The sequence below is a fragment of the Bombina bombina genome, chromosome 8, assembly GCF_027579735.1.
Source record: "Bombina bombina isolate aBomBom1 chromosome 8, aBomBom1.pri, whole genome shotgun sequence".
NCBI classification, from domain to species: Eukaryota; Metazoa; Chordata; class Amphibia; order Anura; family Bombinatoridae; genus Bombina; species Bombina bombina.
The window spans coordinates 250,724,623-250,744,431 of NC_069506.1; the positions used below are offsets into that span (position 1 = coordinate 250,724,623).

The following is a 19,809-nucleotide window of genomic DNA, read 5'->3' on the forward strand; positions in this document are numbered from 1 at the left end:
TGGTATATTTCATGCCACCATTACACCGCCAAATGCGATCAAATAAAAAAATAAAAAAATTCACTTTTTCACTAACTAGGTTTCTCACTGAAATGATTTACAAATAGCTTGTGCAATTATGGCACAATTGGTTGTAAATGCTTCTCTGGGATCTCTTTGTTCAGAAATAGCAGATATATATGACTTTAGCATTGCTTTTTGGTAAATAGAAGGCCGCTAAATGCTGCTGCGCACCACACTTGTATTATGCCCAGCAGTAAAGGGGTTAATTAGGTAGCTTGAAGGGTTAATTTTAGCTTTAGTGTAGAGATCAGCCTCCCACCTGACACATCCCACCCCCTGATCCCTCCCAAACAGCCCTCTTCCCTCCCCCACCCCACCCCACCTCCACAAAAAGCTGTCATCTTAAGTACTGGCAGAAACTCTGCCAGCATAAAAAAAAAAGTTTGTGTTTGTTTTTTTTATTTTATTTAAAATTATATATTTTCTTCAGTGTAGGATCCCCCCCCCCCCCTTACCACCCAACTTCCCTGAGCCTCCCCAAACAGCTCTCTAACCCTCCCCGCTCTCACTATTTGGTGCCATTTTGGTACTGGCAGCTGTCTGTCAGTACCCACTTTTCAAACTAATGTGCATTTTTTTAATATTTTTTTTATTTTTCTGTAGTGTTGCTGCCCCCCCTCAATACCCCCCTCCCCCTCTCCAAGATCCCTTTTATAAATAAAAATGTTCCCCCCTCTCCCACTCCCACCCCACCACCCGCTCCCACCACAACACCACCCACTCCCACCACAAAACCACAACCGGTGTAGATCATGGTGGCGCACGCAGCCCCACCCTAGTGCGGACTCCCGCACGCACCGGGGATTAATCCGGCAGAAGTTTCCCAGTGATGGGCCGCCCACCCTCCTCCCTGCAGCTGCTCCCACCCACCAACGATCGGAACCATCGCTGGCCGATACAGAGAGGGCCACAGAGTGGCCCTCTCTGTATAGGTGTGCCAGAAAAGGTATTGCAGTGATGCCTCAATATTGAGGCATTACGGCATTACCTTGAAAGTGGCTGGAAGCAATCAGGATCGCTTCCAGCCGCTTTAAACACCTATGTCGTACAGGGTACGTCACTGGTTTTTATAGACCAGTTTGTGTAAGACGTACCCTGTACGACATGAGTCGTTAAGGGGTTAATGAACTTTTTACCTCTGTGATTATCTAAGCCTCTGCAAACCGCCCCTTATTTCAGTTCTTTTGACAGACTTGCATTTTAGCCAATCAGTGCGGGCTCCTAGGAACTCCATGTGCGTGAGCACAGTTTTATCCATATGAAACATATGAACTAACACCATCTAGTGGCGAAAAACTGTTAAAATGCCCTGAGCTAAGAGGCGGCCTTCAAGGGTTTTAAAAATTAGCATATGAACCTCCTAGATTTAGCTTTCAACTAAGACTACCAAGAGAACAAAGCAAAATTGGTGATGTAAGTAAATTGGAAATTTGCTTAAAATTACATGCCCTATCTGAATAATGCAAGTTTGTTTTAGACTAGACTGTCCTTTTAATTAAAGGGAGATGAAACCCTAAATTTTCTTTCATGATTTAAATAAAACATACAATTTTAAACAACTTCCATCATACTTCTATTATCTAATTTGCTTCATTCTCTTTGAATCCTTTGTCAAATTGAAGGCGCAGTAATGCACTACTGGGAGCTAGCTGAAAGCTAATGAGAAGATGAATATATGTGCAGCCACCAATCAGCAGCTTCTGAGCCTACCTATGTTTACTTTTCAATAAAGGATACAAATAGAGCAAAACAAATTAGATAATAGAAATAAATTGGAAAGTCATTTCAAATTGCATACTGTATCTGACTTATGAAAGAAAAAAATAGATTTCATGTCTCTTTAATAAAAATTAACTATTAACATTTACATTTTTTAAAGCATGTTTTCTATACTTGTTTTTTTTTTATTCTGGGGAATGATAAACATCTTCTACCAGATGCTGTGAAGTCCGAAGTTTATGAGTGATAGAGAGGAGGTACTAGGGAGAGTCTAAATAATTAAATAATTTGTATTTGTGTGAAGCAGAAATTATATGTATCACTAATTGTATGGTTAATTTGTATAAGTACTGAATACAATATGAACTGCTTTTCAAATTGGCAAAATATGTAATGTGTAATGTAAACCAATATCTGTCTTTGCTTAAATTAATTATATCATATATCTTTACATTTCTGATGCACTATGAAATGAGTTATAGATCTTATCTGTACTATAGTTCTGTTTTTACAAAATGTCTATGTCTCAAAAACAAATATATTTTGTGGGGTCATTACAGCTTTTAAAAAATCTAAAATTCCTTTAAGAACCCCCCCCCAAAAAAGTAAATAAGAACACAGATCCCAATATCGTTTAATTATTTATTCATAAAAGCAATCAATAAAACATCATCACTTTAGTAGATACAAAATAATTCTATAATCATATTGTAATATATATGTTCTAAAATAAATATTTTTTTTAGATATGTTTTTTAAGAAAAAATTACAGTTAGAAAAATAAAACAGATGAAATGTCAGGCATCTTCTTGAATATTGTATACACATCTGGATAATGGTATGAATAAGCGAGGCACCATTTAAATTAAGCTAGGTTGTCTAAAAAATACAAATTGCAAGTCATAGCAGGACAAGTGTTCTCTGGTTGGCTGGTTCATGAGTTATTTGAATTAGCACTTCAATAAAGTGATGGTAAATTTCAGAGTATTAGAATGTTGCAATTAAATATATATTAGTTTGCAAGTAAAACCACATAATTGTTTTTTTTAAGTGCATATATTATAATAAAAGGTTTATAATCCTATTGTTATTGTCTGTTCCTCCGCACCCCTATATTTCCCCTTTTGGCTGAGCTGTGATGTATAGAGCAGTCCCTCCCATTCTCTACATAGGCTTTCTAAAGGCTTTAAAGGGGCTGTACTTCAAGATTGTCATATGATACACATGTTGATTGGATGTTCACTGGAATTGACATTAAAAAAAGAGTTCATCCAAGTGGGCCGGCGTAACATTGCAAATAGAAGCATTACTATATGAACTAATTTAACCATTTCACAGATGATTAAAAACAAAAAAAGGTACACATATATTTTTCTAATGGCAAAGATTACATATATGGTGTTTGATTAAAGTTTATCATCACTTTAACAAGATGGTGCTTTTTCTTAAAAAGGCCTCTTAACAGAGGTGGTAGGCATAGACACAGGGGTAGATTTATCATACCCCGGGCGGACATGATTTGCTATACACTGTCGTCAATTAATATTGCACAAGCAGTTCTGGTGAAGCTAGCAGGGGGGGTGTCAATCAACCCAATCGTATTCGATCGGACGGATTGATGTCTGCAGCCTCAAAGGCAGCGGATGAGTTAATCAGCAGCGGTCTTAAGACCGCTGACTCTTAACTCCTGTTTCCGGCGAGCCTTAAGGCTTGCACGGAAACAGGTGCATTAGGCATCATTCAGGGCATGTTAAATTGGCCCACAGTTATGGAATTAAATAATGCCTCAGATATGTATAAGGTTATGACATTCAAATAAACCAACACTTTGTATAGAAACATTTGACGGGTTAGTTAAGTTTTCTGGTACTATCTGCAATCAAATATGTTTTTCTAAGCAGCATAATTAAAATATTAAAATATATTTTTTTTTTATCAAAAAGATTTTTTAAAAGCTAACTTATTTTAAACTAACAAAATGAACGCGTTTATGTACAATTAATCACATTATTAACAACAAAGAGAATATTTTCATGTTTCCTTTAATGTCAGATAAATTCATGAAATCAGGAAAATTCTTAAAACATGTCAAACATACTCTGAAAGTGGCAGATAAGGCTCACTTTTTGATTTGAAGCTTTTAATTCTCCATATTCATATTATTTTACAACCAGTTTAGAACAATAGGCCATAGCTTTTTAGAAAATGTGTAGCCCTCTAATCATATGGAATACAGCTCTTACCAAACATTAGACTAATATAGATAAGGTGATATTTATGTGATAATACACCTCCTTTAATCAATCTTAGCTTTGTCAATAAACTCTAACTCCTTAGGCTGATTAGTGCTTACTACTTAATTTATATTAGGCATGTGCATTCAGAGGTTTTGGATGCCTCAGAAAGTAGAAGAAGGCGACCGCTCACAGTTTTCAACTCTTTTCAGAGACGTATTTCTGCTTGTGAAAGTGCAACACACTAAGATTTGGATTTGCACGGATCTTAGCGTGTTTTGTTATATTTGAGTTGGTACACTGTTCACATTAACAAATTTGCCTTATTTAATGTATTTTTTTATTATTATTTACATCATAATTACATAATAAGAACTTGTTTTAATCATGTGGGAGGTTTCACCTACATAAACATTTGAAGAGACTAAATTGATCATATAATTTACTTTATCCTCTTCCATGTGAAAAAAAAAAGCTAGTTACTATGTTTTCCCCAAAATATGATGACAGGATATTCTAAACTGGCTATATACAATGATAAATATGATAAGTAAGTTAGTCTTATTTTCTCCCACTGTTGGAGACATAGTTAAAGGTATTGTAAAGTCAAAATTATACATTCATGAATCAAATACAGCATGCAATTTTAAACAACTCTCCATTTTTTTATTATCTGTTCACAAATTGAGGCCTATTTACCAAATGTCTGTCGGACCTGATCCGACAGTGTGGATCAGGTCCGACAGACATCGCTGAATGCGGAGAGCAATACGCTCTCTGTATTCAGCATTGCACCAGCAGGTCTTGTGAGCTGCTGGAGCAATGCCGCCACCTGCAGATTTGTGGCCAATCAGCCGCTAGCAGGGGGTGTCAATCAACCCGATCGTACTCGATCGGGTTGAATTGTGGCGATCTCTGTCCTCCTGCTCAGAGCAGGCGGACAGGGTTATGGAGCAGCAGTCTTTAGACCGCTGCTCCATAGCTTGCGTTCTGAAGACTCGCCAGAAACACGAACCCACAAGCTCCATACAGAGCTTGATAAATGGGCCTCGATGTGTTCAGCTAACTCCAAGTTAGTGCACTGATGTTCCTTCAACAGAGGATACTAAGAAAATGAAGTTTATTTGATTATAGAAGTAAATTGGAAAGTTGTTTAAAACTGTATGCACTATCTATATCATGAAAAAAAGCGTTTTGTATCCGTTTAAGTATGATCTGCATTCATGCATATATCTGAGAATATAAATTCTATGATTAACATATTTTTTGTGATCAAATGGAATTACATTTAGAGATTTACTCGACCAATGTTATGAAAATCACTTTTTTGGAACCTTCATCATAAATGGTCAAATATTTTATAGTGCACACGTGAATCAAGTGTTAGTTGCTGACACAAATGTCATTATAATGCTAATTTTCTAATTTGACATTTGCACAGGAGCATGCACTGTACAGTATATGCAGGGGCCGGCCTTCTCAAGTCAACCCTGTGTACACTACTATAAATCTACCACATTTTGATAACATTTGTAATTAGAACTTGTGCATTTTGAGACATATTTAACATATTACACTCCCTCAAAGATCAGAAATAGGGCCCCATGATCATAATCTAGCCAGTATAGAGAGAAATCACTATATCATTATATTGCAATGTATGAGACTATCCTTCACATCCAAGACCCTACATAGCATAGCATTTGCCTTTCTGAAATTCTTTGAGGGACCTCACCATATTGATGAGCCTTCTTAGATCATCTAGCCTGAGCAGAAAGCTTTAGATCTCCGGGCCCTAGGCCTTAACTTCACAATATCTGTTCAAAAGAACAACAGAGATAATACAAAGTAACAATTATTGCACTTAACAAATATTCCTACAAAACAGAGAAAACCTTAAAATCGGACATGTAATGATAATTAACAAAGAATGTCCTACATCACTGTAACTAAAGTAAAATGTTTTGGTAATAAATAATTATTGGCTTTGAGTGTTGTCTTCTATACAAAGTTTCAACATATCAATCTTAATTATCTCTTTAAAAATATCATCGTAAGGGTCGTGGCAGTCAACAATGGAATAAATGGATTGTTTTGCAGTGATTGGCCATTATTATATTTAAAGTCTGTCACATCTAATGAAGATCCACGGAAGGCAGCTTTTCCATGACTTTTTCCCATGCCTTCAGAGGCACAACCAGCAAATTTGATGGTGTCTCCTACAGAAAGAAAAAAATAAAACGTTATCGGTATTTCTAATCTACAAGCTATACATAATTGGTAGGAATTATTTATAAATATGAAGACTCCCAGTTTGAATTAAAATATATATATTGGAATTGCTTAAATTAAAGTGGAAAAACTTAACACAAAATTTACCTAATCAAATTGTCATATTTAATAAGTACATTTGTTGAAATAAATAAAAACAAATTAAACGCAATCAAATTAGTAAGAGGACAACCGAAGAACACAATAACAGTCTCTTTTGTTTTTCGGAGATTAGACAACTGGTTTTCAAACCTGTCCTCAAGCCTCCCTAACAGGCCAGATGTTGAGGATATCTGAACTAGGTGAAATAATAAAATGAAATGTAAACATGGTTGATTTACATGCTCTCATCCAAGGTAATATTGAAATTCTGGAGGGTTAAGGACCCTTGTACAGAAATATATGTATAGCACTCAAGAGTCTCCTAACAGAAGTCTTTCTGTTTGTTTTAATATATAAAAAGTTTCCTCAAATGAGTGGGATAAGTAGCAAAACATGGGGGCCTTTCTATCAAGCTCCAAACAGAGCTTGACAGCCCGTGTTTCTGGCGAGTCTTCAGACTCGCCAGAAACAGCAGTTATGAAGCAGCGGTCACAAAGACAGGAATCTCCACAATACAACCCGATAGAGTACGATCGGGTTGATTGATACCTCCCTGCTGGCGACCGATTGGCCGCGAGTCTGCAGGGGGCGGCGCTGCACCAGCAGCTCTTGTGAGCTGCTGGTGCAATGCTGAATATGGAGAGCGTATTGCTCTCCGCATTCAGCGATGTCTGTTAGACCTGATCCGTACTGTCGGATCAGGTCCGACAGACATTTGATAAATTGGCCTCATGATATTAAAATTTAACTTGTATTAAATTGGGTATATTTACTACTAAAATTGGGAAGTAATTAAAAACACACACTAGAGAACTTTAATATGTACGGAAAATCATAGAGTTTGTGTAATACACAGCACAATTCATGAGGGGTAGACAGCACAAGTATGATATAAGGGACTTACCGAAAAGTCATTTGGGAACTACTGTATTTTAAGTTTGCCACTGGCAGTTAACGGATGATTTTATATTTAGAGGTTTAAGGAGCATTGAAATTTATGAATACTGGGTTTTTTACAGGATGCTTAACTGGGGGGAGTTTTCACTGAAAAGTATTTTATGTCAATCGCTACTGCTAACAGGATGTTTGTGTATCCACCTAACTTTAGCTACTACTGATATCTAGATAAAGGGCAAAGTTAATCTAGCTAAGGAATTTTAGCTTAATATTTCTATTACAGCTACGCCAAACAAGTATTCAAGTCCGGTGATGCTATTTCTAGCCTGTGTGCTATAACAAACGTTTAACAAACCTGACAGTTATTTAATACTTTAATACTTTAAATACTTTAAAAGGGCAGTAAACCTAGCAAATAATGTTATATAATTCTGCACATAGAGCAGAATTATATAACATTAGCTTAGCACCAGCTTTGTAAAGCAAAGGGTTATATAGATATTTTACAACAAAAACAGAATGCCATTCCTGGCTCTACTGAGTGGTTCTGTTTTCTTCTCCTAAGCGCATCGCGGGCACGCTGTCTATTTGCAGATTGCCCGATCGCGTTATTAAACTCAATATAGCTCGCTCCCACTCTGATCTGGAAGTGGGAGCAAGCTACATTGAGTTTAATAGCGGGATCTGGCCGGCTGTGATTAGACAGCGTGCCGCGATGCGCTTAGGAGAAGAAAACAGACCCGCTCAGTAGAGCCAGGAGCTGTGTTCTGTTTTCATTGTAAAATATCTATCTAACCCTTTGCTTTACAAAGATGGCACTAAGCCAATGTTATATAATTCTGCACTTATATAACATTATTTTCTAGGTTAACTGTTCTTTAACTTAACAGTTAGGTGAATACTCAATATATTATGGCAACAAATGTTGCTACATTGAATATTGCTACTTAGCTCTCTTGAGAATTTCTACATCTTAAGAATTCAAAATCTTCATAGTAAATGTTGCTTTTTATTGTATTTAGACCACATGTTAAGGTCGTAGTGATGCACGGTTAACTAGTTTAAAGATTGGTTATCTGAGAATACAGGGATCAATACTTTAACAACCTACATAGACAAGGTTTTTTGCAGCACGGGATAATAAATAATAATTAGGTTCACATTGGGCAAATAATAAAACTGAGTGGTTTCCAAGTCTTTTGTCTATTTAATATCTCGTTACTGTGACATCACTTCATCTGGATTGCTTCTCATAAATCTACTATACCAGTACTCCCCTCTATATCATACTTGTGCTGTTTACCCCTCATGGATTGTGCTATGTATTACACAAACTCTGTATAATTTTCCGTACATATTAAAGTTCTCCAGTGTGTGTTTGTAATCACTTCCCAATTTTAATAGTAAATGTACCCAATGAATGAGGGTCCTTAACCCTATATAATTTTTGATAAAGCCACAATACACAGCACCAATATATAATATATATAATATATAATCCCAATATATGAGGATATATATAGGAGATTTAAAGAGTTTAAAACACTTCACAAGCAGTGCCATTGTTTTTTTCTAGTTCAATATTGAAAATCTGGCCTGTTAGGGAGGCCTGATGATAGGTTTGAAAACTAGCGGATTAGACTTATATATAGTAGAGAATATGGGGCCAATTTATCATGTGTCTGTAGTGATCATGTTCGCCGGACATCGGTAAATGCTGACAGCATACGCTGTCAGCATTTATCATTGCACAAGCATTCCTTGTGAAATGCTTGAGCAATGTTGCCCCCTGCAGATTCGGCTGCTAGCAGGGGGTGTCAATCAACCTGATCATATGCAATCAGGTGGATTGCTGTCCGCCGCCTCAGAGGAAACGGACGAGTTAAGGAGCAGCGGTATTAAGAAACAGCTGCATATAGCAGCATTCAGGCTGTGATAAATTGTCCCCTATGTATGGATTTGATGAACGTTGTGCATATTTTTATATCATATTTTCAAAAATATGGATATATGTGAAATAAAAAAATACTATATGTTGCTCGCAAACATATTTTTTTAGGGGAGAATAACAGTTGTTTATTTACATGATACTACACTATTTTGTACTGATGTTTCAAAATGAACAGTGTTCTTAATTGTTTAAGGTTAACAATGAGATCAGATTTTGGCACATTCTTTTAAAGTAATGTATGCTGATTCCATCCTATTAGATAGACAGTCATATAGAAAGATTATAGCCAGAGAGACAAACAAATATAGATGTAAACATGTATTACACATTCCCTAGGGCCAGGAACGATACTGAGTAAGATATAATACACACTCAGAGATACTTATATACACATACATCCATACACTCAGACACATACACAGGTGCACAGATATATACATACACAGGTGTACACACACAGACAGTTCCCATACACACACACAGACAGCCCCCATACACACACACAGACAGCCCACACACAGACACCCCCCCACACACAGACAGCCCCCCCACACACAGACAGCCCCCCCCACACACAGACAGACAGCCCCACCACACACACATACAGCCCACACACACAGCCCACATACACACACACAGACAGACAGACAGACACACACACACACACACACACACACACAGCCCCCCTCCACACACACAGTCCCTCCACATACACACAGTCCCCCCACACACACACAGCCCCCACACAGACACAGCCCCCCATACAAACACAGCCCCCCACACACATACAGCCCCCCCCCCCCACACAGACACAGCCCCCCTCACACACACACAGCTCACACACACAGCCCACACACACAGTCTGCACACACACGGCCCACACACACACAGCCCACACACACAGCCCACACATACACACAGCCCCCCCCCCACACACACAGCCCACACACACACACACACAGCTCACATACACCCCACAGCCCACACACACACAGCCCACACACACACAGACAGCCCCCCACTGTCTCATACACACACATAGACCCCACACACACCTAGACCCCACACACACACACAGCCCCCACACACACAGCCCACACACACACAAAGCCCACACACACAACTCCCCCACACCCCCCCCCACATACACAGCCCACACACACACAGACAGCCCCCCCACACACACAGCCCCCCCACACATACAGAGACAGCCCCCACACACAGACAATCAGACAGCCACCCACACACACACAGAAGCAGAAGAAAACCTCTGTAAATGTGGTAAAGAAGCTGTCACACATTTAGTTAATAGCCCCCCCCCCCACACACACACACAGGCAACATAGACAGCACACACACTACACACACTACCCAGTACACAAGGGTAATGCAAATACTTGTAAACATTTTTTTTTTTTTTTTTAAGATGTAGGTAGTGTACATTGGCATGACTTCTCATAAGTGTGCATTTTATATGCAACTGAAAACAAATCTGGCATTACATTTAAACAAAAAGTACCTTAGTTACACCAAGTTACAATGAATGTAAAGTTTAACTTTGCAGTTACATTCTTTGCTGTAGACATTACACATTGATGTCCAATATTCACATAATCTTACAGATTTTAAAAAACATGAAAACCCAAAGCAAAAATGTCTAGAAATGGGAAGCAACTGAAATGGTGTAAATTGCTTAAAGGGATATGAAACCCACATTTTTTCTTTCATGATTTAGAAAGAGAATGCAATTTTAAACATCTTTCTAATTTACTTCTATTATCTAATTTGTTTTATTCTCTTGATATTCCTTGCTGAAAAGCATATCTAGATATGCTCAGTAGCTGCTGATTGGTTGCTGCACATAGAAGCCTTCATGTGATTGGCTCACCCATATGCATTGCTTTTTCTTCAAATAAGGATATCTAAAAAATGAAGTAAAATAAATAATAGAAGTAAATTGTAATGTTGTTTAAATTTGAATGTTCTATCTGAATAATGAAAGAAAGATTTTGGGTTTAGTGGCCCTTTAAGCTTAGTTGCAGGTACTTACCGTAACTAAGGCAAGCTGGTTAGCTACAAATTACAGTTGTGTGGTATTTACTTTATTCAATTTTAAATCCATAACTTGAGGTATTGTGACACATGATGGTATGCCAAGCTGTGTTATTGAGCTTTTATTAGTGACACCTCAGGTAACATGCACCACACCAATAGAAGTCAGCGGTCAAAATCATATTTTATGATAAACAACTAAGAAGCATTTAATTGCTGATATAACCACACTGAATAAAAGGCTACTCAAAGTTGTTTTTTATTTTAAAAGCTAGGATAGCTTCAATATCCATGGTATTGGGAATCAGAACACATGTAAATTACCTTACAATACTGTAATAGCACCATTTTATTGGGGGTGGGCTACAATAAATGATGCCCCTAGTCCCCTTGTAATAAATGATGCCCCCAGCCCCCTGTAATAAATTATGCCCCAGCAATAAAATGATGCCCCAGCCATAAATGATGCCCCCAGTCATAAATGATGCCCCAGCCCCCTGCAATTAAATTATGCCCCCAGCACTGCTGCAATAAAATGATGCCCCCAGGCCCCCCTGCAATAAAATGATGCTCCCAGCAAAAAAATGAAGCCCCCAGCAATAAAGTGATGCCCCAGCCCCCCTGCAATAAAATGATGCCCTGAGCCCCCCTGCAATAAATGATGCCCCCAGGCCAGCCCCCCCAATAAAATGATACCCCCAGCCCCTGCAATAAAATTACGCCCCAGGCCCCTGCACTAAAATGATGCCCCCAGTCCCCTGCAATAAAATGATACCCCCAGCACCCCTGCAATAAAATGATGCCCCAGCACCCCTGCAATAAAATGATTCCCCAGCCTCTGCAATAAAAAGTTGTCCCCAGGTCCCTGCACTTAAATGATGCCCCAGGCCCCAGCCCCCCTGCAATAAAATAATGCCCCCAGCCCCCTGCAATAAAATGATCCACCCAGCAATAAAATGATGCCCTTATCCCCCCTGCAATAAAATGATGCCCCAAGCCCCTGCAATAAAATGATGTCCCCAGGCCCCTGCACTAAAATGATGCCCCCAGGCCCCCACCCCCTGCAATAAATTGATGCCCCCAGCCCTGCTACAATAAAATGATGCCCCAGCACCCCTGCAATAAAATTATTCTCCCAGCAATAAAATGATGCCCCCAGCCACCCTGCAATAAAATGATGCTCCCAGCAATAAAATGATGCCCCCAGTCCCCCTGCAATAAAATTATGCCCCAAGCCCCAGCAATAAAATGATGTCCCCAGGCCCCTGCACTAAAATGATGGCCCCAGGCCCCCACCCCCTGCAATAAAATGATGCTCCCAGCAATAAAATGATGCCCCCAGTCCCCCTGCAATAAAATGATGCCCCAAGCCCCTGCAATAAAATGATGTCCCCAGGCCCCTGCACTAAAATGATGCCCCCAGGCCCCCGCCCCTGCAATAAATTGATGCCCCCAGCCCGCTGCAATAAAATTATGCCCCCAGCCACCCTGCAATAAAATGATGCTCCCAGCAATAAAATGATGCCTCCAGTCCCCCTGCAATAAAATGATGCCTTGAGCCCCCCTGCAATAAATGATGACCCCAGCAATAAAATGAAGCACTCAGGCCAGCCCCCTGCAATAAAATGATGTCCACAGGCCCCTGCACTAAAATGATGCCCCCAGGGCCCAGCCCCACTGCAATAAAATGATGCTCCCAGCACCCTTGCAATAAAATGATGCTCCCAGCAATAAAATGATGCCCCAAGCCCCTGCAATAAAATGATGTCCCCAGGTCCCTGCACTAAAATGATGCCCCCAGGCCCCAGCCCCCTGCAATAAATGATGCCCCCAGCCCGCTGCAAAAAAGATGTCCCAGCACCCCTGCAATAGAATGATGCTCCCAGCAATAAAATGATGCTCCCAGCCTCCCTGCATTAAAATCATGCCCAAACCCCTGCAATAAATGATCCCCCCAGCAATAAAATGAAGCTCCCAGGCCAGCCCCCCCTTCAATAAAATGATGTCCCCAGGCCCGTGCACTAAAATGAGGCCCCTAGGCCCCAGCCCCTGTAATAAAACGATGCCCCCAGCTCTGCTGCAATAAAATGATGCCCCCTGCACTAAAATGATGCCCCCAGGTCCCAGTCCCCCTGCAATAAAATGATGCCCCAGCCCGCTGCAAAAAAAGATGCCCCCAGCACCCCTGCAATAAAATGATGCTCCCAGCAATAAAATGATGCCCCCAGCCCCCCTGCCATAAAATAATGCCCTGAGCCCCCTGCAATAAATGATGCCCCCAGCAATAAAATGAAGCCCCCAGGCCAGCCCCCCTGCAATACAATGATGCCTTGAGCCCCTGCAATAAAATGATGTCCACAGGCCCCAGCCCCCCTGCAATAGAATGATGCCCCTAGCCCCGCTGTATTAAAATGATGCCCCAGCAATCCTGCAATAAAATGATGCTCCCAGCAATAAAATTATGCCCCCAGCTTCACTGCAATAAAATGATGTCCTGACCCCCCCTGCAATAACTGCTGCCCAGCAATAAAATTAAGTCCCCAGTCCAGCCCCCTGCAATAAATTGATGCCCCCAGGCCCCAGCCCCCCTGCAATAAAATGATGCCCCAGCACCCCTGCAATACAATGATGCCCTGAGCCCCCCTGCAATAAATTATGCCCCAGCAATAAAATCATGCCACCAGGCCAGCCCCCCTGCAATAAAATGATGCCCTCCAGCCCTGCTGCAATAAAATGATGCCCCCAGCACCCCTGCAATAAAATGATGCTCCAAAGAATAAAAATATGCCCCCAGCCCCCTGCAATAAAATGATGCCCTGGACCCCTGCAATAAATGATGCCCCCAGCAATAAAATTAAGCTCCCAGGCCAGCCCCCCTGCAATAAAATGATGCCCCCAGGCCCCAGCCCCCTGCAATAAAATAATGCCCTCAGACCCCCTGCAAACAAAATGATGCCCCAGCAATGCCCCCCCCCCCCCCCCCGGCGGCCCCCCGCAAAAAAAATTAATCACATATAAAAAAATAATTAATTTAAAAAAAAAAACACAACCTGACCTGTCTAAAGTTGGGCCCCTCTGTGGGACCGCAACTGGCCCCTGATGCTACTGCTCATGGCTGCTTTGATGCTTGAAGCTTCTGCTTCTCACACGCTTCTCCTCACCACCAGTCACCACCCTCTCCGAGTCCTGAGTTCCCAGGCTTTTGAGTTTTTCAGTTAAAAAAAATTGCGCCAGAAATAAAAAAATAAAAAAATGGCAGCAAAAAAAAAAAAGTTTAAAATTGGCACAAGCGCGGGGCCCTAGGTGGCGAGGGGCCAGAGGTGGCTGCCCTAAGACCGGCCCTGTTGGTATAGACAAGTTTACTGTCTTCAGACACTAGCAAACAACTATAAACGATAAACAACATTTTAAAATGATAATCGCTATCTTGTGGTTTTTAATTATATGAAGTTTAGTAAAAACAGAATTAAGAAGATTTGAATGTGTTTTGCATTAGTGAGTTCAAAACTCTTAAGTAATCTGATCATATTAATTTGGTAAACTGATTTCTTTCATGTAACTGGCAAGAGTCCATGAGCTAGTGACGTATGGGATATACAATACTACCAGGAGGGGCAAAGTTTCCCAAACCTCAAAATGCCTATAAATACACCCCTCACCACACCCACAATTCAGTTTTACAAACTTTGCCTTCTATGGAGGTGGTGAAGTAAGTTTGTGCTAAGATTTCTACGTTGACATGCGCTTCTCAGCATTTTGAAGCCTGATTCCTCTCAGAGTACAGCGAATGTCAATGAGGGACGTGGAGAGTATCACCTATTGAATGCAATGATTTTCCTAACGGGGATCTTCTTTATAGGTTCTCTATTATCGGTCGTAGAGATTCATCTCCTACCTCCCTTTTCAGATTGACGATATACTCTCATATACCATTACCTCTACTGATAACTGTTTCTGTACTGGTTTGGCTATCTGCTATATGTGGATGGGTGTCTTTTGGTAAGTATGTTTTTATTTCTTAAGACACCTCAGCTATGGTTTGGCACTTTATGCATTTATATAAAGTTCTAAATATATGTATTGTACTTATATTTGCCATGAGTCAGGTTCATGTATTTCCTTTTGCAGATTGTCAGTTTCATATTTGGGGAAAGTTAATATTAAGAAATATTCTTGGCGCAATAATTTTTTGGTGCGAAAGGCACGTCCGTTGACTCAAGTTTGTCATTTCTGGCGTCGTAATTGACGCAGAGGTTTCACACTTGGTTGCGTCGTTATTGACACGAGTGTGTCATTTCCGGACATGGCTGGTGCAAAAAAAATTTCAGTTACGTTGTGCGTCATACTTTGCGCCAAACTTTTTTCATTATTTATTGCCCCATTGCTTTTGCCTCTTGCCTTTTTCTATGTCAGAGGGCTATGCTATTTGCATTTTTTCCCATTCCTGAAACTGTCATATAAGGAAATTGATAATTTTGCTTTATATGTTGTTTTTTCTTTTACATTTTGCAAGATGTCTCAATCTGATCCTGCCTCAGAAGTATCTGTTGGAACTGTGCTGCCTGACATTGGTTCTACCAAAGCTAAGTGCATTTGTTGTAAAATTGTGGAGATTATGGCCTCTAGTTATCAAGGTCTGGCAGACCTGATCCAACACTGCGGATCAGGTCCGCCAGACCTCGCTGAATACGGCGAGCAATACACTCGCCGTATTCAGCATTGCACCAGCAGCTCACAAGAGCTGCTGGAGCAACGCCGCCCCCCTGCAGACTTGCAGCCAATCAGCCTCCAGCAGGGAGGTGTCAATCAACCCGATCGTACTCGATCGGGTTGATTTCCGGCGATGTGTTTCCACCTGCTGAGAGCAGGTGGACAGGATATGGACCAGCGGTCTTTGTGACCACTGCTTCATAACTGCTTTTTATGGCGAGCCTGCAGGCTCATCAGAAACACGGGGCATCAAGCTCCATACGGAGCTTGATAAATATGCCTCCAGATCTCTGAATGTCATTTGTATTAGTTGTCATGATAAACTTTTACATGCAGATAGTGTGTCCATCAGTAATAGTACATTGCCGGTTGCAGTTCCTTCAACTTCTAATATACATGATATAGCTATGCATTTTAAAGAATTTGTTACTGATTCTATTCAGAAGACTTTGTCTGCATTTACACCTTCTAATAAGTGTAAGAGGTCTTTTTAAAACTTCTCATAAAGTTGATGAAATTTCAAATGACCGACAACATAATGAATTATCCACCTCTGATGAGGATCTATCTGATTCAGAAGATCCTTCCTCAGAGATTGACACTGACAAATCTACTTATTTATTTAAAATGGAGTATATGCGTTCTTTGTTAAAAGAAGTGTTAATTACTTTGGATATTGAGGAAGCTAGTCCTCTTGATATTAAAACCAGTAAATGTTTAAATTCTGTTTTGAACCTCCTGTGGTTACTCCAGAGGTTTTTCCTATTCCTGATGCTATTTCTGATATGATTTCTAAGGAATGGAATAAGCTGGGTACTCCTTTTAATCCTTCTGCAAGGTTTAAAATTTTTTATTCTTTACCAGCAATTTCAATAGAGTTTTGGGAAAAAATCCCCAAAGTTGATGGGGCTATTTCTACTCTTGATAAACGAACCACTATTCCTATGGAAGATAGTACTTCATTTAAAGATCCTTTAAATAGGAAGCTTGAATCTTATCTAAGGAAAGCCTATTTATATTCAGGTCATCTTCTTAGGCCTGCAATTTCTTTGGCTGATGTTGCAGCTGCTTCAACTTTTTGGTTGGAGCATTTAGTGCAACAAGAATTGGATTCTGACTTATATAGCATTGTTCGTTTACTGCAACATGCTAATCATTTTATTTGTGATGCTATTTTTGATATTATCAAAATTGATGTTAGATCCATGTCTTTAACTATTTTAGCTAGAAGAGCTTTGTGGCTTAAATCTCGGAATGCTGATATGACATCTAAGTCTAGATTACTATCTCTTTCTTTCCAAGGTAATAATTTATTTGGTTCTCAGTTGGATTCTATTATTTCAACTGTTACTGGGAGGGAGGGAGTTTTTTGCCCCAGGATAAAAAACCTAAGGGTAAATCTAAGGCTTCTAATCGTTTTTGTTCCTTTCGTCAAAATAAGGAACAAAAACCTAATCCTTCCCCCAAGAAATCTGTTTCCAATTGGAAGCCTTCCTCAAATTGGAATAAATCCAAGCCTTTTAAGAAACCAAAATCAGCCCCTAAGTCTGCATGAAGGTGCGGCCCTCATTCCAGCTCAGCTGGTAGGGGGCAGATTAAGGTTTTTCAAGGATGTTTGGGCAAATTCTGTCCAAAATCAATGGATTCAGAGCATTGTCTCTCAGGAGTATCGAATAGGATTCAGAGTAAGACCTCCTGTGAGAAGATTTTTTTCTCTCACGCATCCCAGCAAATCCAGTAAAAGCTCAGGCTTTCATGAAGTGTGTTTCAGACCTGGAGTTTTCAGGGGTAATCATGCTAGTTCCGTTTCAGGAACAGGGTCTGTGGTTTTATTCAAATCTATTCATTGTCCCAAAGAAAGAAAATTAATTCAGACCAGTTCTGGATCTGGAAATTTTGAAACGTTATGTAAGAGTACCAACTTTCAAGATGGTGACTATAAGGACTATTCTGCCTATTGTTCAGCAAGGACATTATATGTCTACAATAGACTTGCAGGATGCTTACCTTCATATTCCGATTCATCCAGAACATTATCAGTTCCTGAGATTCTCTTTTCTAGACAAGCATTACCAATTTGTTGCTCTTCCATTTGGCCTAGCAACAGCTCCAAGAATCTTTTCAAAGGTTCTGGGTGCCCCACTCTCTGTAATCAGAGAACAGGGTATTGCAAAGTTTCCTTATTTGGACGATATCTTGGTACTAGCTCAGTCTTTACGTTCTGCAGAATCTCACACAAATCAACTAGTGTTGTTTCTTCAAAAACATGGTTGGAGGATCAATTTACCAAAAAGTTTTTTGATTCGTCAGACAAGGGTCACCTTTTTAGATTTCCAGATAGATTCAGTGTCCATGACTCTGTCTCTAACAGAAAAGAGATGTTTGAAATTGGTTGCAGCATGTCGGCACCTTCAGTCTCAGTCATTCCCTTCAGTGGCTATGTGCATGGAAGTTTTAGGCCTCATGACTGCAGCATCGGACGCGATTCCTTTTGCTCGTTTTCACATGAGACCTCTCCAGCTTTGCATGCTGAATCAATGGTGCTGGGATTATACAAAGATATCACAATTAATATCCTTAAATCCCAATGTTCGACACTCTCTGATGTGGTGGTTAAATCACCAGTGTTTAGTTTAAGGGGCCTCTTTTGTTCGGCTAACCTGGACTGTGATCACAACAGATGTGAGTCTTTCAGGTTGGGGAGCTGTATGGGGATCTCTAACAGCACAAAGGGTTTGGAAATCTCAAGAGGCAAGATTACCAATCAATATTTTAGAACTCAGTTCAATTCTCAGAGCTCTTCAGTTTTGGCCTCTGTTGAAGAGAGAACCGTTCATTTGTTTTCAGACAGACAATATCACAATGGTGGCATATGTCAATCATCAGGGTGGGACTCACAGTCCCCAAGCTATGAAAGAAGTATCTTGGATACTTGTTTGGGCAGAATCCAGCTCCTGTCTAATTTCTGCGGTTCATATCCCAGGTGTAGACAATTGGGAGACGGATTATCTCATCCATCAGACTTTACATCCAGGGGAGTGTTCTCTCCATCCGGATGTGTTTTCTCAGATTGTTCAGATGTTGGGTCTTCCAGAAATAGATCTGATGTCTTCTCATCTAAACAAGAAACTTCCTAGATACCTGTCCAGATCCAGGGATTCTCAGGCGGTAGCAGTAGATGCACTGACACTTCCTTGGTGTTATCAACCTGCTTATATCTTCCCGCCTCTAGTTCTTCTTCCAAGAGTGATCACCAAGATCATCATGGAACAATCATTTGTGTTGCTGGTGGCTCTAGCATGGCCCCACAGGTTTTGGTATGCGGATCTTGTTCAGATGTCCAGTTGCCAAACTTGGCCACTTCCATTAAGGCCGGACCTACTGTCTCAAGGTCCGTTTTTCCATCAGGATCTCAAATCATTAAATTTGAAGGTATGGAAATTGAACACTTAGTACTAAGTCATAGAGGTTTCTCTGACTCAGTAATTAATACTATGTTACAAGCTCGTAAATCTGTCTCTAGGAAGATTTATTATCAAGTTTGGAAGACTTGCATTTCATGGTGTTCTTCTCATAAATTCTCTTGGCATTATTTTAGAATTCCTAGAATTTTACAGTTTCTCCAGGATGGTTTGGATAGGGGTTTGTCTGCATGTTCCTTGAAGGGACAAATATCTGCTCTTTCTGTTTTATTTCACAGAAAGATTGCTAATCTTCATGATATTCACTGTTCACAGGCTTTAGTTTGTATTAAGCCTGTCATTAAATCAATTTCTCCTCCTTGGAGTCTTAATTTGGTTTTGAAGGCGT

The 19,809-nt window shown here is 40.2% G+C and overlaps 1 protein-coding gene across 2 annotated transcripts in view; it reads right to left on the reverse strand.

Moving 5' to 3' along the window:
• Positions 1-2,410: 2,410 nt before the first annotated feature.
• The window catches only part of LOC128639093 (phospholipase A2 inhibitor and Ly6/PLAUR domain-containing protein-like), a 121,178-nt gene continuing 103,779 nt past the window's right edge, over positions 2,411-19,809 (reverse strand). For both annotated transcript variants that reach the window (XM_053691245.1, XM_053691244.1), the window contains one exon: positions 2,411-6,235. In XM_053691245.1, coding sequence (XP_053547220.1) covers positions 6,048-6,235 — 188 coding nt within the window. In that variant the 3' untranslated portion in view covers positions 2,411-6,047. The remainder of the gene's footprint in view (positions 6,236-19,809) is intronic.